Here is a 26,214-nt window from a genome sequence, read left to right on the forward strand (position 1 = left end):
CTTTGTCAATGTCATTATTATTATTATTATTATTATTATTATTATTATTGTTGTTGTTGTTGTTGTTGTTGTTATGGCTGTTGTCATTATTATTATTATTATTATTATTTTTATTATTATTATTTTGCAGTGTTGTTGTTTCAGCACCTCTTCTTCTTCTTCTTCTTCTTCTTCTTCTTCTTCTTCTTCTTCTTCTTCTTCCTCCTCCTCCTTCTTCCCCACCAGCCCGCACGTGCTGCGTGCTCGCCCCTGAGCCCCTTCCTCTCGTGCGTTTCGCCATTGGTCTGGGATGATGTCATCCACAGTGAAGACAATAGAGCCCACCTCCCCCCCGTCAGTGTCTCCTCACACGCGCACCGCCGCTCGGAGTGACACACGCGCCGACGTGACGCCCGCTGAGTGAGACAAGCACTCCTGATGATGACATGTTTGTATTTACCTGCCGACCACTCTGACACTCCTGCAGAGCTGCTTCCACCGACCGAACCAGCTTCTTCGTCCTTTGGTTTTAATAAATAACAATAATAATAACAGTGATAATAATAGATGGAGGAGAGCAGCAGGCGGGGAAGGTGTTACACATCTGGATCGTACCAACGCGTCGGGTCGCTCCAGACGCGAGGATCTGTCCTCCGCTGCGCATGAATAATGGATTCACTACAGGACTGCCGCTGTTGATGTAAGTCACCTTTTTTTTTAAAACATTCTTTTTCACTGTCGTTACTTATCGTTGTGGTCGCTCCGCTCGGCCTGTGACTCCCCTCCTCCACCTCCTCCTCCATCATCAGCTCTGAATCTGCAACATTTACGCGTTAAATCCGTCCGAGCGCGGATCCTCGTGTGTCACCCAGCGCTGCACGAAGGAGGTCAAGCTTTTTTATTCACTGCTGCCGTGATATTAATATTAATAATAATTATAACAATAATAATAAAGCGTGCAGGCGGTTTATTCATGTGCTGCAGCCGAGTGTGGACGAACAGATGAGCTGCACGTCCAGAACCGGATCACAGAGAGTGACTGAGTGAGTGGACGGACCGGCCTGCTGCTGCTGCTGCTGCTGGGCCCTGCCGCACACACACACACACACACACACACACACACACATCAGCTTCACATCTCATCATGGTAAAGATTCAAAGAATGTGCAACGAAAGACGCGATTAGAAATTTAAAAAAAAAATACAGATAAATCCGGATGTGCGCCATCTAGCGACGGTGGCGCTCATAGATTTTCCACCACTGGCCCTGCAGAGCAACAATGCAGAGGAAGAGTGTGAATATTAATAACTGTGGTTCTGGTTTTGGTTCTGCGGAGACGCCGTGCAGCAGAATGTGAGTGTTTGTCAGTCAGATGTGCAGAACCGCCTGTCAGATTAAAGAAAAAAACAAACTGAAAAAGGCAGGAACGTTGCAGAGGATGCGTCTGTCATGGACGTCCGGCATGCTGAATCAAACACACGGCGCACTGACTGATGGAGCGCAACGATTTGTTTTTGACACTCAGCTACAGAAAAAAAAAAAACATGAGCCGTGATCAGACGACAGCAGGTGTTTAACGTAGAGAAGAGTCACTGCAGAGACGTGTAGGAAAACATTTTTAAACTGTGTTGTTTGGGAGAAGAAATCCAAACTTGTATCGTAAATATTCACAACATCAATAAAGGAAGAGCTCCTAAGGACGGTGTTTGAGGCTAGAGAGGTGGCGGGGTCCGCCAAACGGCGTGAAGTTACCCCGCTGAGGTCAGTTTGTTTGTTTAGTTTTGTTCAGGCACGAACAAATCAAGTCAAACAAGATCTGTCTCTTCTCATTAAAAACCCCCCGTCCCCTGGACGTCCAACCCAGCAGAGTTCTGGATGTTATTCTGGTTCTGTTTGCCCCCACTGAGACTAATCATGCAGCTCACAGTTTGAAGCTGCTCTGAGGTCAGATGTTGGTTATTTCCCGGCCTGGATTTATACAGTAGACAGAGTTGACTCACTCTTCTCGTCTGCAGCCATTACCGGGCCACGGTGTCGCGTTTCAACGTACCGAACGGATGAAATCGAGTTTGATCTTCCCCACTGACAGAGAGACTGAGATCTTACAGACTACATGACTGCAAAGATACGATTTAAAAAAAACATACAAACACTAAACTGATTAACTCTGGATCAGTCAATTGAGAGTGAAACAGGGTGATGACTCATGACGATGTACAAACTAAACTGCTGACGTCATCTTCTAACAACAACAAGTTTGAGTCCTTGTTTCCTGTTTCCTGGTCAAAACATTAAAGAAATCGTGGGAAAAAAGATCCGCCGTGACGCCCTGAAGCCACATTAACTTAAGGCCGAGTTGACGTCTCCGCATGTCAGGAGCAGTAAAACTCCGAGACGTGACTGTTCATCCGTCAGACGAACGGTGACGTCTCTTTCGCCCGCTGCACGATGAGATCTGAGTCTCTGACGGCTGATGGATCAGACGGAGCAGGTGGACAGTGGATGCATTATTCAGGGTTAGAAAGCGATCTGTCATTAATTATACAACGAGCTACATGTAACTAATGCAGTGTAAATGTGAGTGTCATCCGCGTACGTGAGCGATTAACGGTGATTGCTGATGTTACATGTGCTCACAGATCTTAACTGTCATAACACACCAGTTCCTGTTTTAAGGCGTTAGCTGCTCTCGCTAAGCAGGCTAAGCAATAATAATAGTTAATCTGTGAGTGGATGCTCCTCCCAAGTGTGTTTTTATAAAGGGTTAATAAACCAGAGGTGTTTGTTACAACAGGTAAATATCCAACAGGGATGAAGGTGGTGTTCTGATGTTTGGAAATGTTAGCTTGTTTGTTAGAAATGGCCAGAATAAACTGGGGAAATTAAAGATCTGCTGAAGAAGAGAGGAGCCCATTTTAGATGGGAAAGGAAGGTAAAGGCAGCAATGTGCCGTCTTGTGTTTCTAAAACGGAGGTGTAATATTCCTTCTTTGCCAAAAAGCCGCTGCTCGGGTAGGTGTAAACATGTGACATGACGTGAAGCACAAAGTTGGGCGTGAACAGTGAAGCAGGTCGAATTTGTCTTCAAAATAAGAGCTTTACATTGCACCCCATTGGAGTTTAGAGCCGGGTTCTTAGCGGGGGGGGCTTTTAATTTGAAATTAGCGACCGTTAGCAGCTCGCCGCTACAACAAGCTACAGAGACCGAGGAGACGCTGCATCTCCTGGATCTTGACGTCTGCGGATGAAGTGATGGACTGACTGCTGTGATCAGCTGTTTCCTGGTTTTAAAACTCCCCCGGCTGTTCACTCGATTAAAGTATCCAAACTAGATGTTTACGAACGAAGGATACGCCGTACCAAGTGCCAGTCTTGGAGAAATGACAAGAAGGAAAAGTGTCAAAGTTATTGTTTTTTTAGAGTTCGCCATTTGTAAACTGAACAAAAATAAATCACCAACCAAATAAAATCCCAAACTATCACTTAGCAACACACAAGTAACAATTCAGATTAACACAGCAACTTTGAAATTGATTCAAATTCTACTGTTTTTTTTTTACGTTAGTCCAACAAATTCCCGTTTAAGTGCTTGTTAAAGAGTCGAGACGCTGCTTTAAGTCAGTATTTAGTGTGTCGGCCTCCTGAGATCACAACAAGCTCCTGGATGTTAAAACATGAAATAATAAAACATGTCACCAGGGCTTTTTTTTTTGTGTGTGTGTTGTTCTTTTCAGACAAAAACCTCAATTACCCCGAACATTAATAATGATCATTTCATTAAGCGTCCTTTTTCTTCTCGATGTTGATGCTGCGGGCCGACTGCGGCGCTGAGGGAGACGCCGTCACATCCTCGGGTGTCTTTCTTTCTCTCTTTCTTTCTTGTGTTGTTGTTGTTTTCATGCGCAGTCATACTTTCTTTTTGTTGTTTTGTTTTTTTTTCCAAAGATATGAAGATGGTCTGGCGTCGGATCCAGAGGGGGAATAGAAACAGACTGTTGTTTTTCCGCGCTGCGCACTAAACAGATGTTGCTGTTGATTTCTTTTGTTCGAGTTGAGCAAACCGCTGTCGAACAGAATTATTGTTTTCATGTTAAGGTGGTTTTGGGCCCGGATACACATTTTTATAAAGAGCTGGACCTGCGTGGCGCTTGATTCCCTCGCCTGCGTGTCTCAGGAGGGCAGAAACCGGAGCTCAGAATACACGGTGTAGTTTTCATGCTGTAATATTAGACCTCGTTTGTACAACGATTACGTTTATTACTGCACGTCTGTGTTTGTTTGTGTCCTCAGTCGTGGTGGACAGGAAGAGGGTTTTGGCACGAGCATCCAGCTGCATTGAGATTTAGGATTTTCCAGTGAGAGCTGATTGGAGCCATCACTAACCATGACAGTGCGCTTTTTCTTTCTTTCTTTTTTTTTTTTTAAAGTCTTCAAAGAGTTTTAAAATATATTCAAGGCATAATACTGTTCCCTCTTATCTGTTTTTGACAGAGGGCTCAAATCCTCCGCCGAGCACAAAACCTTTCTCTCTAAGCTGCTTTTGTCGGTTTCTATTCTCGGCTCTCTATTTTTAATAAATTGGAGGTCTCACTTTTTTTTACATTATTGTGGCATTAATAGAAACGGCGGAGCTGATAGAGGAGATTTCTGTAACTGATTAGCTTCGTTCCCTCATTAAAAGATTAGATTTTTCTCGGTCAGGAATTTAAAACGTTGCCCTGCAGCCAAAGTGCCAACAATCCCCCTTTTTTGTTTCTACCTATGAAATCATAAAATGGCAGCTGTGAAGGGTTTTAGATGCTTTGTATCCTTTTAAAAAAAAGCATTTGTCTTGAGCTGAATAGTAAAAGGGAAAGAAAGAAATGGCTGAATGTCTCACGCTGCTCTCCGATTGGCCGGTTTGCGTCCGTCGCTTCCTGTCCGCTGACTGTGGCGATTAGATGATGTGATTATTCTGACTTCGCCCTCAGCAGCCTGTAGTGGTGCGAGCTCTGATGAGACACTGAAACAAAGCAGATTACAGTATTTTTAAAAGAAAAGCAAATTCAGCCACATGCTAACGTTCATTAGCAGTCGTCTTAAAATCCTTAAAAAATTACCTCACAAGACAACCTACAGTTATTTTACACGGTTTGATAATGACGTAAATCAACACGTCGCTCGTCCTCGTGTGTCATTATTGTCGCTGTTATCACGGCGTCGATGACAAAACTCGCTGAGTCACGACCGAGTCATCGCACGCAGCGGGAATCATTTCCCTTTTGTCCCGAGTTAATCTGACATCATTAGACGTGTAAAGTAATCCTGATTATCCTCTGAGTCACGATGACATAATTCCGCTTTCTGTCGCCGTTACGACGCTGAGCGATCCTTTTGTTTTCTTCTTCTGCTGTCTCACTCCACTACAGGGCAACTTTAAAGGTGCACTGCGTAGTTTTGGAGAGAAAGATTTTTTTTTTTATGCCTAAAATAAACAAACTGTCTTTGTTCACGCAACTGAATCAACAAACCCAAACAAACACAAGTTCCTACTGCTTTACTTTGTTTACATGTGGTGGACCCTGCCATCATTCCACCTTCAGACAGTGTCCTGGGGACCTTATTTTCCTCTGAGAGCATCATGTTTATTCAGTTATGGGGGAAAAAAAACATTTCTTCATCTATATTGTTGTAAATATTAAAATCCTGAGTTTGAATTTCTTCTCCAGGAGTTTTGATGTTAACTGAAAGACGTCTGTATCTTGTGCTGCAGAGGTATCTGTTAGAGCTAGCATGCTAACCAGTTACAAACTCCCAGTCTGGACCACTAGCTGCACGGCTAACTGCGCTAACAAGCTAATGGCGGCCACACATAGCAGCAATTAATATTCCAACCCTTATGAGTTATTACAGTTGACATGTAAACATTAAATATGTGCTTCAGATCTTGTGATACAGCAACATTTGTATTGATTTTATGATGTTTTATGATATACATGTAAATTATTGTACATTTCAATGAGCCTGAAGGTTTAAATGTTATATGGGTAATAGGAAAATTAGTCAATCCAACTATTTTGACAGCCGATGAATCATTTCAGACATTTTTAAAGCAACTTCTGCTGCTTTCAGACTGCTGGTTGGACAAAATCAGCTATTTGAAGATGTCAGTTTGGGCTCTGGGACGTTGTAATGACATTTTATGAACTTAACCATTAATCTATTAATCATGAAAGTAATCAGCAGCAGTTAATCGATCGTGAAACTGAGACGAATATGAGCTCACGATGACTCATGTTCTTGCTGCTGGTAACTGAGTGACTCCCGTTAATAGAAGTTAGAGGTTGAATATCTCATTAAAATGTGATTTTCTCCCAGTTTGGCGAGCGGCCATCTGTACGGGGTGCTCTTCTCGTCATTATCATTCATATTTGTGCTTCACTCGCTGCTTCTTCCCTCTACAACTCATTCTGCTGCTTTTACAATTAATATTTCCACCCCGGTGGATGTTGAAGGGGAGACCCAACATGTTTCTTTAACACCCGTGTCAAGACGCTTTGTGTTTCTCTCGAACAGACTTTAACCTACAGAGCGAATGTATTTTTTAGTGTTCAGCACCAGAGCGTCTGTGTTCTGATGCCTTAACTTGTTAAAATTAAATCCCAGATCGCGCCTGAATGTTTAATAATGTTCGGTCTTTAATAATTTCCTGCTTCTCTCTGATGATTTGTGAATAAAAAGCCTGTTTTTGATATCGACATCTGTGCAGGCCGAGCAAACTCATTTATTCCCCTCGTAGCATTTACAGTAATTTACCTAAATCTGTTTTATGTGTCAGCATTAAATCTGAGTACGATGAAAGCATAACTATAAAGAAGAAACTGACTCAAGACAGCTCACACAGGCTGTTTGCTGGTAAAAGAAAGATAATAAACATCTTACATAAACCATATATAAATATGTGTTTTAGCACAAAAGAAAGGTCAACACGTCTTTACAAACAGCTCGGTCTGCTGCAGAGCTGATGTAGTGGATTACTTTTTGTTTGTTTGTACATTTAAAGAATGAAAACAGTTATTTTTTTGAATCCAAATTTAAAAGGAACAGTTCAGCATGTAGGAAAATCTGCTTGTGAGCTGAGAAGACTGACACCTCCAGGAAACGGTTAGCTTAGCTTAGCATAAAGACCGAAGGCGGGCAGAAAACAGGTCAAAACCTCTAGAGCTCGTTAATTTACCTGTGAGGTGATGTGACTGTGAGCTTGACTATATGAGGATGATGCGTCTCTGTAGGCTAACCAGGAAGTAGCATCGCCTCGGATCCCTCGATAAAAACTCTCCTATAAACTGATTAATTTGCAGCCGATAAATTCAGACTTGTGTTCGGTTTAAAGACGTTTAATGTCCCCGACAACCTCTATAGTCTCATGTTGCCGCTTGTGAATGACGGATGTAGGTATTTACTGACACACGTCGTAGAAGAAAACGTCTGAAACTCTTCAGCTGTGTGTTAACAGCTGTGTTTATTTCAGGCGTTAAACCAAAAACATGTTAATTTCAAGACGAGGGAACTGAAAGTGTGAAGACGCTGACTGATTTCTGGGTTTGTAGGGACTCATTCCAGACCGTCACGTCTCCTAATATAGAGTAAAATTCTTTATATTATCAAACTGTTCCTTTAATATGACTTGTGATAGCATCAGACATTGTTTACTCTGAGTGAAAAAACCTGCTCATTGATTTTCAGTCACATCAGCAGCTCCTGTGTGTGGATGTGCATCCGTCAGACTCTGTACCACCAACTGTGTCGCCCTTAAAGCTGCTATTATTATTATTATTATTATTATTATTATTATTATTATTATTATTATTATCATGAACATTAGAGTTCTCCTTTTCGCGCCCGTAGCTCTTGTCTCCATCTGTCAGTTCGGTTAAGTGTGCGGACCACCATATAAAGAGAGAAGCCGACTGGCCCTTTCTGTCATTTTGTGGCGACTCAGAGCAAAAACACGAGTGAAAAGATGGAGAAAAAAAAAAAGTGGGGATGCGGATTGTCCTCTGACAGAAGCGGCCTGCACATCAGCCTCTGGGGAAAAAAAACAAGTGACTCAGACGACTAATTTTTTTTCCTCCTCCTCTCGTCCACAATGTAGAAAAACCTGTTTGACTCTCTCGTGCAGCAGAGGACGGCAGATTTTTTTGTTTTTTTTGTTTTTTTTGCTGGTGTCGTCCACTCTGCTTGCGTGGGTTGTTTTAGCTGTCAGGTGCCTCTTTTTATTTTGATGAAGGAGCCGCATACAGCCGGGGTGGACACAGAGAGAGAGAGAGAGAGAGAGAGAGAGGGGGAATGGAATAGTCTGCCATCAATCTTGCACAGCCAGACAACCATCTGCTCCCAAAAAACACCACCAGCCCCCTCAACAGCTTGTTTCCCCCCTCGCTGCATCAACTCTGCAGCTGGAGACTGACTGTACCGAACACCACGCGGCCCAAAACCTACGCTGCGATAATCTTTATAGTCTGCTTTCGGCATTAATTCCTCCCCCGGCGCTCTGCTCGCTTCCTGTTCTCCTTTTGAGGACGCGATTAATGAGTTTTTATTATCACCGCACAGGTCACAGGTGTGAGGAAAAGTGTTTGCTGTGCTGCAGGTTTTTTTTTTTGTTTTTTTTTTCCCTGCTCAGGTGTTTAAGGAAAGTGTTAAATCATCTGGAAGAAACAACATTAGTATGTGAGCCGCTCTCTCTCTGTCTCTGTCTCTCTGTCTCTCTTCTCGCCGCCTCTCATGCCCGCGAGAGGTAAAGCTGTTATCTTTACTCTGCTGGTGGGGAACCGGCGGGTCGAGGGAGGCCGTGATGATCTCCTGCTGTAGGCTCAGGCAGCGCTCGCTTACGGGAACCGAGCGGCACAACTTCTTCTTCTGCTTCTTCTCATTCTTCTTCTTCTTCTCCTCCTCATTCTTCTTCTTCTGCTTCTTCTCATTCTTCTTCTTCTTCTTCTTCTTCTCCTCCTCATTCTTCTTCTTCTTCTTCTTCTCCTCCTCCTCATTCTTCTTCTTCTTCTTCTTCTTCTCCTCCTCCTTCTTCTTCGTCTTCTTCTTCTTCTTCTTGTCCTTCTCCTTCTTCTCATTCTTCCTCTTCTTCTTCTTTTTGTCCTTCTTCTTCCTCCTCTTCTTGTTTTGTTTTTTTTTTCGTGGATTTGTTGCTGTTTTGTTCATTTGTTGGTTTCGTGTTTGTGTTTTTCCTTCTTTGCTTTCTTGGTTGTTCAGTGCTGCTGATGCACTTCTGATTTTGAGAAAAAATGTGATAATTTTAAATCAAAGTCTCCTTCTTCTCCTCCTGCTCCTCCTCCTTCTTCTTCTTTCCTCCCACTGCCTCAACTTCTTACCTCGACTCATTACACTTTCATGTGCTCGACGTTCTGAAGCGCCCGTCGTGATTGTAAATCTGAGCGTTCAATCCCTCAAATGTTAATACTCACCTAATCATGCTCGTACATTAACATGTGCCTCTCTCGCCTTCATCCATTCTGCAGCGTTCGTTCGCTCAGCCTGCTGTCTAGGAGCGAATGCTGTCAAAAACATTCCTCACAGGAGCCTCGGTGGCTGTTCTGCCTTCGGTTTCTCCCTCAAACGAGGGTTCATAACTTATTCACAGGTTACCGTCGTCCTCTGGAGTCATGTATGCCGAGCAGATGTATTATGCAATCTCACATACGGATACGAGCGCTGCACCTGGGTCTTGGCTGTGATTCTTACAAAAAGGGGGATGAGCGACGTATCAACGCGAAGGTGTAGGAGTTTATTATTGTGCCTGGCTGTCATGTGCAATATCTCACATTTACAGATCGTCTGATGGTCCGTGAGACATCAGTGTGGGCCACTAAATTGAGTTACTTTATTAATTTTTCCTTTAGTCACCGCTGAGCTCGTTTTCGTTCGTCTGCTCTGCTCTGTGTTGTTCACAGCTGTCACATCGGCTGATCTGGGATCTGGAAAGTGAAGCTATTAACAAGACGGCCATTATTGTGAAAAAAAAAAAAAAAAAAACCTGTCAAATCACAAAAAAAAAAAAAAAAAAAAGAACAAGTCTGTGTCTTTGATCAAGCGAGCAACAGCTTCCTCCGTTTGACAGTTTTGTTCATTTTGTACCGTTTGGCTGTTAAAAGACGGTCGCTGCGAACGCACAACGGCACTCAGCGTTTGTGTGTCGGCAGAGCGAGTCGCTCGCAGCCTTTCATCCGACTCCATTAGCGCGTTAGAAAAAGACAGATTAATTGGGACTAGTCAAGTGGAGTGATTTCACATAAACACAGTTAATTAACCACAATTTCAATTAGCCTCCTGATCAACAGACGCACAGTTTAACTTTTTTTTTTTTTTTTTTTATGTGAATCATGTCGCTGTCTGCCTCCAGGTGCAGAGAAGAAAACGTACAGTGTGATTATTTTTGTGTTTTAAGTTTTTTGGGGAGGTTTTCTGTCCAATGCAAAAAAAAATTCTGATGCAGGAATTTGTTTGTATGATTCCAGAGAGATTTTTTTAAGCAGCTTCATCAGCTTTTCATCATGTGTTTTCTTTGCAAAGTGTGCTCGATTCACCGCAGTCGCACAGTCGGCTGGAAGCTCGATCAATATCTTTACAACACGGGGGCCGCCCCTGTGTCGTAAAGATATTGATCGGGCTTCCAGGCTTTTCATATATGTGCATTGTTAATGTTTTTATGCAAAACCATGGTAAGAAAACTAACAACAGCTGCCGTATTTCTGTAGAAGAAAAGAAAAATATTAAGTTTAATAACGTGAAATTGTTAAAAATGTTACTTTAAATGTAAGATTTTCACAACACAGATGTTTTTTTACAGGCCAGTCAGATGGTGTAATGTCTCTTAATGCTTCTCTGTAGTATGTAAAGAATGATATTTTTTATTTTATTTATGTGCATTGCTGATGTTTCAAAAGGCTTCGCTGCTGCGCTTCGCCGTGACTGTGAGTGAGTGAAAAGGCCTGCAGTTTACAGTGTGTGTGAGAGAAAAGTGATCAGAGTGATAGTGACTTCCACCATGATAAAACTGGGTCAATGTAACCCTCCATCCCTCCATCCCCCCCTCCACCACCACAGGCAAGGCTGAAAGAGGAAAAAAAAAAAAAAAAAAAAAAAACAGAGATGAGGATCCCGTCACCAGACTCTGTGCGTGGATGTAAGCATGGGGACGCTGGAGCGCGGTTCGCTTCCTCCACGGGTCGGTATCTGTGTTGTGTCGGGACCTGAAGGCGTCCCCAGATTATTTCTGACGTGCCCCCTTCCCTCCTCCCCCCTGAAGTCTGTGCTGCTTTAACAGTTGTCACGTTATAATCTGTCCCCCTGTATTTTTCTCTCTCTTCCCACTTGGTTTCTGTCGGACGGTGTCTTCCTCTGCTTTCTGTTCCTCCCTGTGAATCTCTGGTTCCTCCTCTCCCCCCTGAGAGATTCTGGATAAATATGACTTGAAGGGTTTAAAAATGAAAATCCACCTTAACAAAGACTCATTTTTGATGTATGTGGTAGTTAAAGTCTAGGTTGTTATGTTGAACAATGTTATTGGAGGCTGGTACATTTCTACGTTCATCTATTGAGAAAGTTTCTTTATCTAAATGTATCGCAAACCTACTTTCTCACTTACCTTCGTGGTCTGTAGTCACATAGATCGATCCTATTATCGATCTCCGTAACTTCTACATTTATACCTTTGCAAATAAAATTATTTCAATCGCAGTACCAAAAAAACATTATTCACCGAGAGGTCTTTGGGGCTTTTAGAGCTCAGCGCTGCCGAGAGCACCACGAAATAATTGTGTTCATTTCTATTTTGGATGACGGCAGAAAAATTGTGGATCTCTCAAAATCCTGGGGAAATAAATTATCCGCGTAACTAGATATAACTCGAGCATGAAAAACATGTTGTCATATAGTAAAATTAACTGACCACTGACCAAAAACTGACCAGCTCACCAACGTGCTGATGGAGAAGTCAGATCATTTCTGGAGCTTCACGGCCAAAAAGCGTCGCAGCATTCTCACAAGCAGCTGAAAAATGGGTGAAATTCCAAAATTGTTATGGAACAAAAATGTTATTTACATTATTTTTAAAGCCAAAATCTTCACTGTAGCTGCTATGATGAAAGCATCAGCTCATTAACCTGTCAGAAGTGCATCAAGGGTGTAAATAATGTTTTTAAAATCCATTTTATGTTTATTTTTGGTTGTTTTTAATAACATTAAAACAAGTCCCCATCTTTTACAGTTGTTTAAAAGAATACTGAAACACCTTTTCTTGGTCCAGAAATGTTTTATGGACTAAGAAACATCATATGACTTTTCAATCAGCACACGGATACACAGTAGTAGAGCAGATAATGAAGGAATTTTCATTTTGGGGTGAAATAATCCTATAGTAGTAAGTCTGCAGCCTTTAAGGTATTAGCATGCTAACATTTGTGCTAAACACAAAGTGTAGCAGCTAAACTCAAATATAAGACTGATGGTGCTAAATGAAAAGCTAAGGCGTCGCCACGGTAAAAACAGTTCATTCCCCAAAATTAAAAATATGTCAATCTCATGCTCGCACTGGAGGAGAATTCATCCTCCGGGCATCTCGAGCGTCTGTACAAAATGTCACGGCAAACCACCAATTAGTTCCTGAAATGCGTCAATTCCGGTGGTGGACGGAGCTGCTGACAGGCAACGCTGCCGTGCCGAGAGCCGTGGCTAAAAATATAACCTCCTGATCCAACACATCAAAAGGTAAAACCCTGAAGTTCTGGAGTGCTAATTACAGGTGGGTCATCAGTTTACTTGTTACGATCACACGAAGAACAAAGACATCAAACACGAGGCCGAGATGCAAATACACTCGACAGGGAGGAGAATGAATACTCGTCACGTCGGCACTAACATACATCACAAGTTCGTCCTTCAAACTAGACGTCTGCACCTCGACGTCTCAGCTGTACCTTGAGCTCAATGCCAACATTAGCATGCTAACAGCTGACCCACTGCGCCTACAGCGGCGCCACCAGCGGAGGCAAAAAGTAAATTAAAGTGCTTCATCAACCAAACAACTCCTGTGTGCACCGAACACCTCAGGAGGATTCGTATTTAACCTTGTGTGTGTGTGTGTGTGTGTGTGTGTGTGTCACAGGGAGGATTCTCACTTTAACAGCAATAATTTTTCATCTTAATGTTTGAGAGCAGCCGTATAACGAATGTACCGAATTAATATAAAACTTTAGGTTTTTTAAGTCCTGAAGTTTTATGTACCAGCCTGTTAATTTACAGCATCCATCAGAAAAGGGTACAAATAAAAAAAAGCTCTTCTTATATTATGTGTTTTTACCACAAAGTGCATATTTATAATCTACAGTCAGTTAATCTCTTTTTGCGGTGTCATGGTGAGAAAACGTTCTCTCCAGCCGAGTTGTATCATTGTGTGTGTGTGTGTGTGTGGTGACCTTCTGTTTATACCATGGCCTGGGAAAAAAAAAAAAGCTCATTTTTCTAATTGGCCCAAAGGAGTCGGTTGGTTTAGTTTATCCCGGAGGCCGAATGAGTGAGTGAACGAACGGGCTCGGAGCGGGAAAGTGTTTCATTTCAGACAATCACGCGGCTCTTCAGCATTAAACAGGCTTCACAGTGAAGACGCCCGCTGAGCCATTAGCTCAGTCTGAGGTCCAAAACAAGCAGAACATTCCAATTTATTCCATTTTTAGCCGCACGTACACATCAGGGAGGCTTTCGGATGTGCATTTGCGGCTTAACTGCAAGCTTTGGCATCATTACAGAGCGGCGAACATGCGACTGACAGCTATGTTTCACGGTATATTTAGCCATGACTTGAGTCGGCTTATTATGTCATGTGACTCGATGTGTCTTGCTAAGAATGAAGACGCATCAGAGGGGTGAAAGTCATTTGATGCCGCTTTTTTTTTGACTTCTCACTGCCATTAGGATTAGTTGGGATTATTAGCTGCTGACATCAAACAGGTACACCGTTTTGCACAGTGATATTACTTGTAAATAGTTTACATTTAAATGTCAAACTCCTATAAATAAAGATGAGCATTACATGCCTGTGGAGCGGCCCTGGTATAAGCAGGTCAACAGACTGTGACGTGCATGTTTTTAAATGGATCTGGAATCACTACAGTGTTATCCATCGCAATGAAACATGCACCTCAGTGGGTTTTCTCTGTGTTCAATTTGTCCTTTCATTTTCAGCACAAGTGAAAGGAAACAAAGTGAGACATGTTCGTGCTGTCATTCTTGTTGTTGGTTTTTGGGGTTTTACTTTACATTTGGCAAAATTAATGACCATCAATCTTGAAATAAAAACAGAATAAAGCTCACAATTATGTGTAAGCACCACATGGTATAAATATTAAATAGCTGCATTTGTTCTGCGTTTGAGTCTAAACCACTGGAATGTAAAGTACAACCCACATTTCCTGCGTTTGTCAGATTAAAGTAATTTCCTGAATTTCTCTCTTTTCTGTCTCTCTCCTTCTTTATTGGACAGCTTTGCATAAACCCAGATGCCTCCCCTGCCTCTTGATGAGCGCATAGTGGTCATTCAGCGCCCTAAAAACTTAGTCCTCTGCGAGGCTTCTCCGCAAACCATCCCGCAGCACTCCTCCCAGATATCGGCCTCTTCCAATGGACACGTCGCCCACCCTCCCCATCTCCACCCTTCTCAGTCCCATTTCTACTCACCCTCCTGTAAATCTCTGACTCTGGAATGCAAGCGCAGATCCTCCCGCGTGCAGAAATTCAAGGCCGACCAGCCTGTCGTCCCAGCGGGTGTCAGACACATCCCTAGCCACTGCCACAGCAATGGCACAGTAACTCTCGGCCCACGGCTCCCCTCCCACACTCATACTATTGATATCAGGCTGACATTGGACAAAGGAGGACGTGGAGGAGGATTCAGCAACTCGTTAGGACGCAGCGGAAGTGTTAAAGGTGGCAAAGGGAAATGTGCCTCTTCGCCATCGGATCAAGGACAATGTGAGAGAAAAACTGGAACTGCAGGGAGGCCAGGTGGAGTCGAACACAAGCCGCCGCGAAGCCGCTACAATCAGCTGGCGTCTTCGCCCGGAGGCGTCCTACAGTTCGTCCCCGCTCAGGCGCAGCAGCATAAGTTCAGGAGTGAAAGGGAAAAGGAAAACACCAGTTTTTCAAACAGAACCGACCAGGAATTTCCCTCTCTAGGCCACAGAAAGAATTCCAAACTGGGAACTGTCCATCAAAGCCATAATAGTCATAGTCTTCCCTACCACCACAACTCCGTCCCCGTGCCTCATGCTGCCATCCTAAACTCCAACTACTCCTCCTCCCCTCCCTCCCAACCCTCCCATGTCCCGATCTCCTTTCAGCAACTCAGCCAGCCGCACCCGTCCCGCAACAGGGATCACCGCCCTCACATCCTTCATGGTCTACCCCTCTCCCCCTGCTCCTCCCACGCCGGAGGGTTCCCCAGCCCCGACCACACCTGCACCATCGACTGCACCCACCCGTTCAGTTGCGGCTGCTGGAGGTTGGTAAGATGCAGAGGGTGTAAGAGCCACTCAGCAAGCTGCCAAGGAGGTGGAGGAAGCTCGTCCACCTCGTTCTCCTGCGTTCACAATGTCGGAGCAGTGAAGAAAGGAGGCAAAGAAATGGGCCTCAGAAATCTGGGTGGGTGTCTTTCCACCGCCTCCACCTCCAACACCTCCTCTTCTAACAGCACTGTGTCTGACTGCCGAGCAACCCTGTTCAAACCCCTCCGTTGTGCCTCCTGCTCTGGTGAGGCCGGGAACTTCGAGAGTCCAGCTATCCTTCGCAAAAAACTGGTAGGAGGATGCCTGCCCTGCGCCCCACTAGCCTCCTCGGCACCTCTCCGGGCAATTCAGAGCTGCGTCACAGGCTGCAACCCCAAAGCCTCTCAGACAGGCAGCTCCACCTGCAGCTACTGCAGCAGCGACCCCATAGTGGTGACATTCAACCCTCGCCGAGGCAAACCCCCGGGAAGAGGCGTAGGAGCAGCTCATCAGATGGGTATGTACCAAGCTGATGATGACGACTACAGCGTGCGCACTATCTGGCCCGAAGAACTGGCCAAGAAGATGACCCATTCCAAAGCCCAAAAGAATCACTGTGCCGGGATGGGAGGAGGAGTCGGGAAAACCTGCGGAAGCCAGGCCCAAAATGGCAGTAACGGAACAGGCCTCGTCCTTCTGGACTGTCAAAACCTCCAGGAATACGCACAGCCTCAGCTAACAGACCATGCTGGACGAAGGCGGCTTCAGCAGGGGAAAATGGCCGCCCTCGATTTTATGGGCCGCAGGTCATCCGGGTACGACGATGGCCGGAGCTCGTTGAAGAGGCTCCTGAACAAAGGCGATGACGTAGGGATGGGCGACGGTCCTGAGCAAGACGGAGATGCAGCATATCCACGTTCCCCTTCTCCCCGCTCTGCCTCCCCGCCATCACCTGTGTCCTTCTCGCCTCCGCCGTCCGCCCCGAGCACACTCATCAAACCCAAACCCTGGCAGAGAGACAGGGAGGGAGGACATTCTCTGCCGTCGGCTCAGTCACTTCACCTGGCCCTCAACTCTCTGAACAGAGAGCAAGATGAGGAGAACAGCAGAAGTAAGACATGTTTACAATTCACCTGTGCAAGCGGTAGAATATCTATAATATCTACAGTAGAAGTAGGTAATTTTCCACTGCAATCACTGATATAATGCTGGGTCATCTTGGGTTGAATGTCATTTAGCTGCATTTCAACCGCCCTTATATAACACAGTTGTTCATGAAAAGATCCCAATTGGTTTCAATGTGCGACTGGTGTTCCTTTTAGGGAGTGCAGCCCGTCTGTGTTTGGCATATGCTGTCATGATTCTGAGCCCGCTCCTCTTGACGTGTTAAATAATTTTTTGCCGTGTGGTTTAAACAGATGCAGCCACATTCAGCAAGATGTTTTAGCGAAGTGCTAATGGTCCTGACCGCTTTAAAGCCAATAAACACAGCTAATTAGCTTCCAGACTAACATGACACACTTCTGAATCAGTGATTTCATTGGTTGATTTAGTAGTATGCATGTAACTGTTTCTACGTGTTTCTTTCTCTCGTCTTCTTCCAGTGCACCTTTCCCTGCCGCTCTCTTCTTCATTGCCGGCTTCCCTGTCCGATGAGAGTGTGATGACTCCCGATGCGGAGAACGCCGTCATCAGTCCCATCCTGCCCTTCCTGTTTCTGGGGAACGAGAGAGACGCCCAAGACCTGGACCTGCTGCTGCGCCTCAACATCGGCTACGTGGTCAACGTGACGACACACCTGCCCCTCTACCACGTCAACTCTGGACTGCGCTACAAAAGGCTGCCGGCCACCGACAACAGCAAGCAAAACCTCCGGCAGTACTTTGAGGAGGTGTTTGAGTTCATTGGTGAGATTCTGATATATCGTTGTATTTGTGACGGTACGCTGTAGAGTCAGTCCAGCGAAGAGAGTAGTCAGCAGCGTATTGGCTTGGTGAAGTGGCTGTAGGTGCGAGGAGATTGTAGCCTGTACCAACAGAGTAATACATCTCACGGTAACCTTAACCCTTTAAACCCCAATGTGGGGACCCTGGGGTTTTTAACCCTAACCCCTAACCCTAACCCTAGAAAATTGGCTTGGGCTTCAAAGGTTAAAGCTGTTGTGTTTCATTACCTGCTAGCTGGCCACCAATAGATGTGTCTAGGATCGAAACACCTGGGTTTTGTTCGGAGCTGAGACTTGTGTGCAGCGTACCGTCACCTGGGCTAACCTAGCTGTTAAAGCCCCCCACCCCAAGATTGTCATTGGCCCCCTTGAATAAAACATTTCTGGATGCACCCCTGGTTAGCAATCACTTAATATGTACCTCCAAATTGTAGACTGGCAGCTTGTTTATCTACCATATTTTATCTTCTACTTGCACATACAGATTATTTGATGTTTGGAGTTGTTGAAAGGTACCTTAGATGGAATGTAACATGGGGTTGCATGTTGGTTTACATGCCCAGACAAAGTACGTGAAGTTGGGAAGTCCTGAAGATTTGGTTGTGTGTGTGTGTGTGCTACCTTTTTATATCTTTTGGGTATTCAGCAGTGAGTTAGTTTGTTTCCAAAGCTGCTGCCTGTTGTGTTCCTGTCTACTGAGGTTAATTATAGAACCTGCTCATGTCGCCCACACTGAAGGTAGAAGAGATTCACCTTCAGACAAGTTTATATAGCGACTGTCTGAACCACAAACCTTAAATAATGTAGGAATATGTCATAAAATGGCTTAATTCTTTAGGATGTACTTTGTGTATTCACAGCTGGCTAGCATGTTGCATTGAGACAGTTTTTTTTTACTCCTTGAATTCAGCTTAATTGAGCTCATTTGTTTTGTTGTTCTCATCCCCAGAGGAGGCATATCAGAGTGGACAGGGAGTGTTGGTGCACTGCCAGGCGGGCGTTTCCCGTTCTGCAACCATCGTCATCGCCTATCTTATGAAGCACACCCTCATGACAATGACAGATGCCTACAAATACGTGCGGAGCCGTCGTCCCGTGGTGTCCCCGAATCTAAACTTCATGGGCCAGCTTTTGGAGTTCGAGAGGGACCTCAACTCCGGGGTGACTCCTCGCATCCTGATGCCTAAACTTAACGGTGTGGAGACGCAGGTGTGAGATAAAGGTCAGGGCTGAGAGGGCTAACGAGGAGAGATTAAAGTGGCATTAACGTGAGAGTGCAGCCGTGACGAGGAATATTACAACTGGGAAAACGAAGGGCATTTAGTGCACTTTTAATACTGTGAAACACGAGACAAAAGACTGGATGCTGCGGTTGTTTAGGTCGTTAACTCTTAGACAACGTGACCATCATCCAGTACACTGTTTATATAAGATAATGTGCCAATATTTTGTATAGACCTGACATCACTCTCAGATATCTCTTTTGTTGTATTCTGATGGTTCTTCCGCTTTGTTTCCCCGTCGTTTACATTCAGCCACAAACACACAGTGACTTTGCTGCCATTAATCGTTAAAGATGCATGCAGAACGGAAACGCAAAAAAATAGAAAATAATGGAACGTACCTACTTCATCTCCAACGCCGCCACATGTAGCAACACACAGGTTATTAACAACACAATGCACTTTACCTCCCATGCGTTTGTTTTTCAGTATCGCCAACGACAAGAAAGAATCTGTCGCACAGACCTCAGTCACTGTTTTGTGTTTTTTTGTTTTTTTTTGGGTTAATATGATCATGTTTATGCGAGAACTGTGCAATAGAGAAGCACGGACCTAGACGGTAGCATTGAGTAGCATTTTACCTGGAAACTTATCACAAAAAAAAGCAGACGAACGGATTATGGAAATGTGTAAGAATGGTTTTATTTGAGTGCAGCAGCCTGTGTGTTAATAATCCGAGAGCTTTGCAGTTAAAAAACCTCTCGCGTGTGACAAAAAATGCAAAGTACAGCCGTTATCAATCGGTGTAAATGTGTCCGAAGAAGCACGACGCGTTAAGACGCAGGTGAACACACTGACGTGAGCTCGTTTCGAACACGAACAAACAACTCAACAGTTATTCCAGAGATTTTTTTTATGCTTTTTATTTTTATGATTTCCAGGACGTTTGACTCCAGGTGTTGGAGTCAGCAGGTGTTTTTATCTCCTGCTGTTACAATGTGCTTTAAAAAAAAACAAAAACAAACAGACCTTCCCTCAGCTGTGCACTTTTTATTTTGTGGTGAATGCGTTATTTTTTTTAAATTAATTTTTACGATGTTTCACGGTGCACAGACGGATGTTTCCTTCAATTTAAAGAGCACGCGGTGGCCACATTTAACATCCTCCTTAATTGGGGGAATTTCTTTTGTAATTCTTGATTTCTTGCTTGCTTGCTAAGTTTTATTCGAGAACCAAGTACCAATTTGAAAAATGTATACAGCGTCCAGTATCCTCCCTTTGTCACGAACACTCTTAAAGCCAAAATCTACTTTATATTTAGTTACTTTAATATGTGAAGGAGAGAATAGATGATTAATGTTCCTTTGCCTTATTGTCCTTACTGATCTTCTTAACTATGCCCCTGGTTGACTATGCATGTTTTATTACGAAGGCTTTTGTTTTGGATCAGAGAAGGTGACTTGATTCACTGTGAATTATTTCTTTCGTATGGTTATATGGTCGAGGCCTTGAGTCCCAGTTGTAGGTTCAGCCAATCTGCACAGTTAATCTTCTGGGTCGGCAAAAAACAAAACAGGGCTTTGGAAATTATTAAATATGGGGCTGTTTGAAAGTGTGTTTTTATGACAGAGCAGTTACCAAACTGTACCCACGAGAGGCCCATAAATCAATTATAATGCACAAGGTCAGAGCAGATTGCCTTCTGTGTTGTGCAGCTTATAAAATCGGGGGCTATAAACTCCACGAAAAACGCTATTTGACTCGCAGAGCTCCATAACTTCCTGTTCAAACTGCACATTATATCAGTAAAATTGATGTTTTCTAATCTGTGAGCTAAAGATGAGAGTTACTTTGCACATTTTCTACGCTGACGCCACAACACACTTTTGATAACATGCAGTCATTTTTACGAGTTGAGCGTTTGCAACGGAGGAAAAATGGTTTTTTTTGCTGCGGTGGATCAAATGTGACGAACGTGTGGAGAATAATTCAGTTTATGCAAAAGAAGGTGAGAGAAGTTGTCGTTTTAACTTATCTGTTAAATAGGCGGTTGTGCAGACTGACAGGGACACTGATAGTCCAGCAACAGGCACACAAATATGTTATTGATTAATGATCATTTGACACACTTTGGGTTAAAGGGCTACTCCACCAGTTTTACAGCATTAAAGTGTGTTTACAGTTTTGTAGCAGATGTGAAGAATGAAGAAAGAAGCTGCGTGTGATCTGATCAACTGTCTCCAATGACACTACGTTGAATTGTGGGTAATGTAGGCACCAGGTTTTTAGAAGTATCCCACACTGCACACTAACGTGTCACAGCTGTTTGTAAACCAAGATTTTCAAAATGGATGTCAACTTGTTATGCCTCCACGCCGGCGGCAGCCACAGTCGGACGAACAGACCAGACTTTGGTGGCCAAAAGGTTAAAGGTCACTGAGGACTCATGGCTCCCTGTTATCTTGCACACTGAGGTCATTACTTCAAATATGGCAGAAACTTTGACTTAAGGAATTTGGTGGATTGAATATTTTTGACACAACTCAAGAATTAATACGATAATCATGATACAAGTTTACACAAATGTCTGATAAGATAAAATAATGACGTGATAATATTTGCCTACATTACCCACAATGCAACTTAGCCACTGGAGGCAGTTCATCAAATTAAAATGCAGCTTCCTCTGCGGACACAAGCGATAAACAGATACAACTTTTTAATGTGCGACATTAGTGGAGCTGCCCTTTAAAGAGGGAACGTACAGAACTCGCTTGTGTCCAGAAAAAAACCCAAATAAATTTAAATTACAGAGGCTGAATTTAACCTCCAAGCTTTGTTAGTGTTTCTTTTTAACTTCTTGTCATATTTGAACCCGAGTCGCCCCCTTTCCCAGATTTAAACTTAAAGAAAAAACGCCCTGTGACGAGTTTCTACAACCAAAATGCCTTCGGTTCAGTTCAGCCGTGTGTCGTTTCGCTCCTCGACTTTGTAAAATGATCCTGACTTCTTGCTGGTTGGATTTATTTTCTGGCTAAGTGACTTTGATATAGGCTATATATTTTTCTACAGTCAAACTTCTTCATCATGTCGGTTATGCACATACTGTTTTTTTTTTTTGTTTGTTTGTTTTTTTTACATGAATCTTTGTTTTGTACGAAAGGCCATTCAGGGCAGAACGACATCTTCCAACTCCGGACAGGTTTCAGCTCCACTTGCTATCAGACCTCAGTGAACGTGGGTCCACATCCTGTTTGTGCCGCTCGCCTTTTTCTTTTCCAGCCGGAGAGACTTCAACCAAACATGCTGTTCACTCCTCCGGTCTCTCCGCTCACAGTAGGTGTAGGATTAACCTTTTGCAGAGGGCCTGTTGCTGTTTTTATACAGACTTTATATGCAAAATGGCTGTCGGAGTGATTTCTTTTAAGTCCACGGCGTGCGGACTTCTCGCCGTGTCAACGCTGACCTCAGTCGTTTGTACTCAACGTCAGAGACGCGTCGAAAGGAACATTTTCTCTTTAACTCACACAAACTGAAGGGCCAGTGTCTCTGTGAGCGTCAGTGTGTGTGTGTGTGTGTGTGTGTGTGTGTGTGTGTGTGTGTGTGTGCAAAAACCTTCTGTTCAAGAAAAAAAAAAAAAAGAGGAACCGTTGTTTCTTGTATGTACGATAACTTTTTTCCAGGACGTTGTATATCCGTGCTTATTTGTGGCAACTTAATTACTCCTGTTTGTATTTTCTTGCTCATTTTCAAAAAAAAAAAAAAAAGACATTTCCTTGTACCAAATATTCAACTGAAGGACACGGATTCAACGATGATGACGTCGATGATGATGCAGAGATTCAAGAAAAACAAAAAGCAGATCACCTCCTTCCTTCCTAACAGAGGGGGTAAGAACTCTTCAGGTATGACTCTCGTAGTAACGCCGTGCTGTTCCGTCCTGCCTCCTGCCTCCTGCCTCCTCCAGAGACCCGAGAACTCATGTTATCTAACCTGTGATGCTCCTCTGTCGCCCTCCTCCTTTTCATAACGGATTGTTTCTCTTGAGCAAATGTAATATTTTCATATTGTAGTAACCCGGTCCCTTGTATTTAGACGACGTTTTTACCTTCATGCACTGTGACTAATATAATGCTGCTATATCACAAAGACTTTTTTTTTTCTTTTTCTTTTTGTACGCCACGTTTTAGCCGATGCGAAGTCGGAGGACATCGCTAAAGGCGCCCCGGCTTCACATTCGTTCCCAAAAATTCAATCCAAGCTTCTTCGTGCTGCCTCGACGCAGCGTATTAATCTCAGATTGATCGTGTGCACAACCGTAGGATCTGTAGCTCCTCTCGATGGTCTTCCTCTACAAGCATGATAGACAGAAAACAGACAAATGTAGCAGTAAACTGTTATTTCAAGGCCCGTCTCATCGCTCAGTGTGCTTCGTTGAAACTGCGATGTTGCTTTTTCTGCAGCAGTTTTCATTTTGCCCTTTAGTTTAACGCCTAATTAGGATTATTTGACAACAACCTGGACTCGAACCTGTCAAGTAAAAATAATTTATTCTGTAGCTGAAATATGTGAAGATGCATATTTGTATCACATGTTGCCGTGTGTGATTAAAAGTGCATGTGTGTACGCAGCCGTGTTGACGTGCAGCACATTAAGATTTGCTTAAATAATTGGGCGGAAACAAACACATTTGTGACCGGATTAAACACAGATCTCAGAATATTTCTAATTATTTTGGGGGGATTTCACATTGTTGGCCTGCACACTTACAATTAGCTAATTGTACAACTTTATTCAAAACTTCAAATGTAATAGTCTCCTGGACTTAAATAGACATAATGAGTTTATAAACAGTGCAGGTTGGTCCAAAACTTTGCGGCTAATTAAAAACATCTCAACAACTGTTGACGTTCCTAGAAATGGTGCACAGACATTCGTGGTTCCCAGATGATGCATCCAACCAAATTTTCATCATCCCCCGACTTTTCCTGCAGCGTCACAACGAGGTTGGCTTCCTTTAATTTGAAGAGATCTCTTAAACGATTGTGTGAACTGCCCGTAAATTTGGTTTCGGACATTCATGGTCCCCAGAAGATGATTTGTAAAAACATTTTAAAACGTATGTTTATCCAGTACTTTGTTGTTTTTTTTTTACCAAATGTCTGCAAAAGTAATAAAATTCCTTTGAGCCTCAGCTGCGCTTTGTGTTTGGTGCTAATTAGCACTAATGCTAACACGCTAAAGTGCGGTGTTTAACATGTGTGTGTTCTTAAGATGCTGCTTCTGTCACTGCACATGTTTAATATAACTGCGATACAAATCTGAACATGTTAACACAACCTGCATCTGTCATGATTTGTTTTTTGACAGGCAACAATCTGCCACATGTAATTCTCTACTGTGCAAAAATATATATATATATATATTCTGTTTACGGCACATACAGTATATAGATCATATGTAATTGATCTCATGTTACAATGTGACGTCAAGTACTTTTAAAAAATGGAATTGGTAGACGAAATTAATACTGAACAATAGTAATGATTGTTACAATTCCAGTCATACATGCAGGATTATAAACAGACCTCTGCAGGCGAGAGAAGGAAGAATTTGGGGCTTTTTGTGTTGTAGATGTTTGTGTTTCTGACGTCAGAGCTTACAAGAAAACTGCATTTAAAGAAAATGTTTGGACCCGATTTAATTTGCCTCCTTATGAAAAATATATTCTCAGCTTCCAGGAGCTTTCTGGGCAAACAGACTTTGAGAATCTCGAGTAGATCTCCGACTTAAAAGTCCTGAAAAATGAAAAATAAAAATGCAGTGTAGCACAAAATAATATGCAGAACAGCCGTGTGGGGTTTATGCTGACATACGCTTCAGAGAAACTGTAGTTAACAAAGTCAAGATTATTATCTAAAATCTGAAATACACGCAGGCAGTGAGATGTTTGAGGATCAGAAACTAGTTTTAGAGTTTTTTTGACAGCAGCATTCAGTAAAAGAGACATGTGGGATTTGATCACTGGGTTTAGATGCGACTGTACCACGCTGGCAGAACAGCTGATGGTCAAACACGCTGCGTAAAGAGATAAATTTAAAAAAAAAACAAAGTCTTTCAGAGGAGTTCAGCTGCTCTTCGGTTCACACTCCTTCTTCTTCTTCTCCTCTCTCTTCCATTTCTGTTCGTTTTTAGCAGCAGCTCTGAATAATTTGGTTCCTGTGTTGGTGACATGATTCGAAGATTTCCCCCATCAAGTGATTTTAATTGCTGTCTTGTCTCCTCATCTGTTGGTTATAGATGAATATGATAATGTTACCTTAAATAGCATCCTAAAGTGTGCAGTGCAAACAAAAAAAAAAAAAAAAACAAAACCTGATGGCTGGATTGTGAAGTTGTTCTCCATGTTAATTTCTAGTAAACACACTGGAACTGGCTCTTTTTGAATAAAAAAACATTTTAAAAATTGAAGAGAAATAATCATTTTGGGGAGTTTTCTGTTTTGTTTTGTTTTTTTTCTATGTGAACACATTAAACAGTGTGACATGCCGGAGCTCCTCTCTGCTCGCTGATCACCAGTCAGGAGCGTCTATTTGTGGTCCGAGTATCGAGCTGTTGCATTACCGTCAATACGAACGGCCAATTGCGACTGACGATTCGGATGATCACTCCACCCAGATCTGCTTTGCTCATCATTGCATAAGAGTTGGTGTGTGTTGGCAGCCCCCCGGGGGGTCGGATCGATCGGGGAGAGGTTAAAACAAACTCACTGTCTGCCTCACAATAACCGCTGCAGATGAAAAGCATGTGGAGCAGGAACCAGACCGACTGTATATAACTGTTTGTTTTACATAATGTATCTTTAAAAATCAAGTTGCAGCTCTTCTCTGTTTAAACCGATTCTCAGTTTTTTAGCCTGGAGTTACGCTCGAGGTGCAGAATAATAATTGTGTTCGGACATTCAAGGTGCAAACTTTTTATCTAGCTCCATCATCAGGTCAAAATATGTAACTGTCCAACTCAATGAGCCTAAAATCTGCAAAGTGGTTGCAAAAAAAGCCTCAGCTGTACTTTGTGTTTCATGCTAATGAGCAAATGTTAGCATGCTAACACACCGAGAAGATGTATTGGATCTGCTGAAATAAAACATCACCGGCTGATGTTATAAGCAACATCGTGAGCATGTTAACAAATGAACTCGTCAGCAGCAGCAGAAGGTTGAAACACGTACGTTTCGTTCTGCTGCTTATTATCATAAAGTATCATCTGCGTATTTGCTGATGACTTTATTTGTTATTTTGTGATTTTGCTTGTCAGCATTTAGCTCAAAGCTCCACTGTAGCTAAAGACTGAAACACGGGAAGCTGTAGCATGTGTGAATAAGTGAGTTTAAAGACATTAGCGTGGGTTTGTGCACGGCCCAGGACGGGAAGGTTCTGCAGCGACGGATTAAAACCACCCAGAACATCACTGATAACCAGCAGCATCGGTGATACGTGATACGAAAATCAACAACAGCCACCATTGGACAAGT

General features: G+C 43.2%; 1 protein-coding gene across 1 annotated transcript; it reads left to right on the top strand.

The window, feature by feature from the left end:
- The first annotated feature begins 368 nt into the window (after positions 1–368).
- Positions 369–25,148, top strand: si:dkey-175m17.7 (dual specificity protein phosphatase 10). The gene is made up of 4 exons (XM_037120061.1): positions 369–679; positions 14,513–16,623; positions 17,117–17,419; positions 18,407–25,148. The coding sequence occupies exons 2-4, from the start codon at positions 14,529–14,531 to the stop codon at positions 18,670–18,672; spliced, it is 2,664 nt and encodes an 887-aa protein (XP_036975956.1). The 5' UTR covers positions 369–679; positions 14,513–14,528; the 3' UTR covers positions 18,673–25,148.
- Positions 25,149–26,214: the final 1,066 nt, after the last annotated feature.

This window comes from Acanthopagrus latus, chromosome 13, assembly GCF_904848185.1.
Source record: "Acanthopagrus latus isolate v.2019 chromosome 13, fAcaLat1.1, whole genome shotgun sequence".
NCBI lineage: Eukaryota > Metazoa > Chordata > Actinopteri > Spariformes > Sparidae > Acanthopagrus > Acanthopagrus latus.

Coding starts and splice junctions, on each gene's coding strand:
- si:dkey-175m17.7 (XM_037120061.1), top strand. CDS start 14,529: ATGCCTCCCCTGCCTCTTGATGAGCGCATAGTGGTCATTCAGCGCCCT. Junction 16,624..17,116: donor AGATGAGGAGAACAGCAGAA/GTAAGACATGTT, acceptor GTCTTCTTCCAG/TGCACCTTTCCCTGCCGCTC. Junction 17,420..18,406: donor GGAGGTGTTTGAGTTCATTG/GTGAGATTCTGA, acceptor TCTCATCCCCAG/AGGAGGCATATCAGAGTGGA.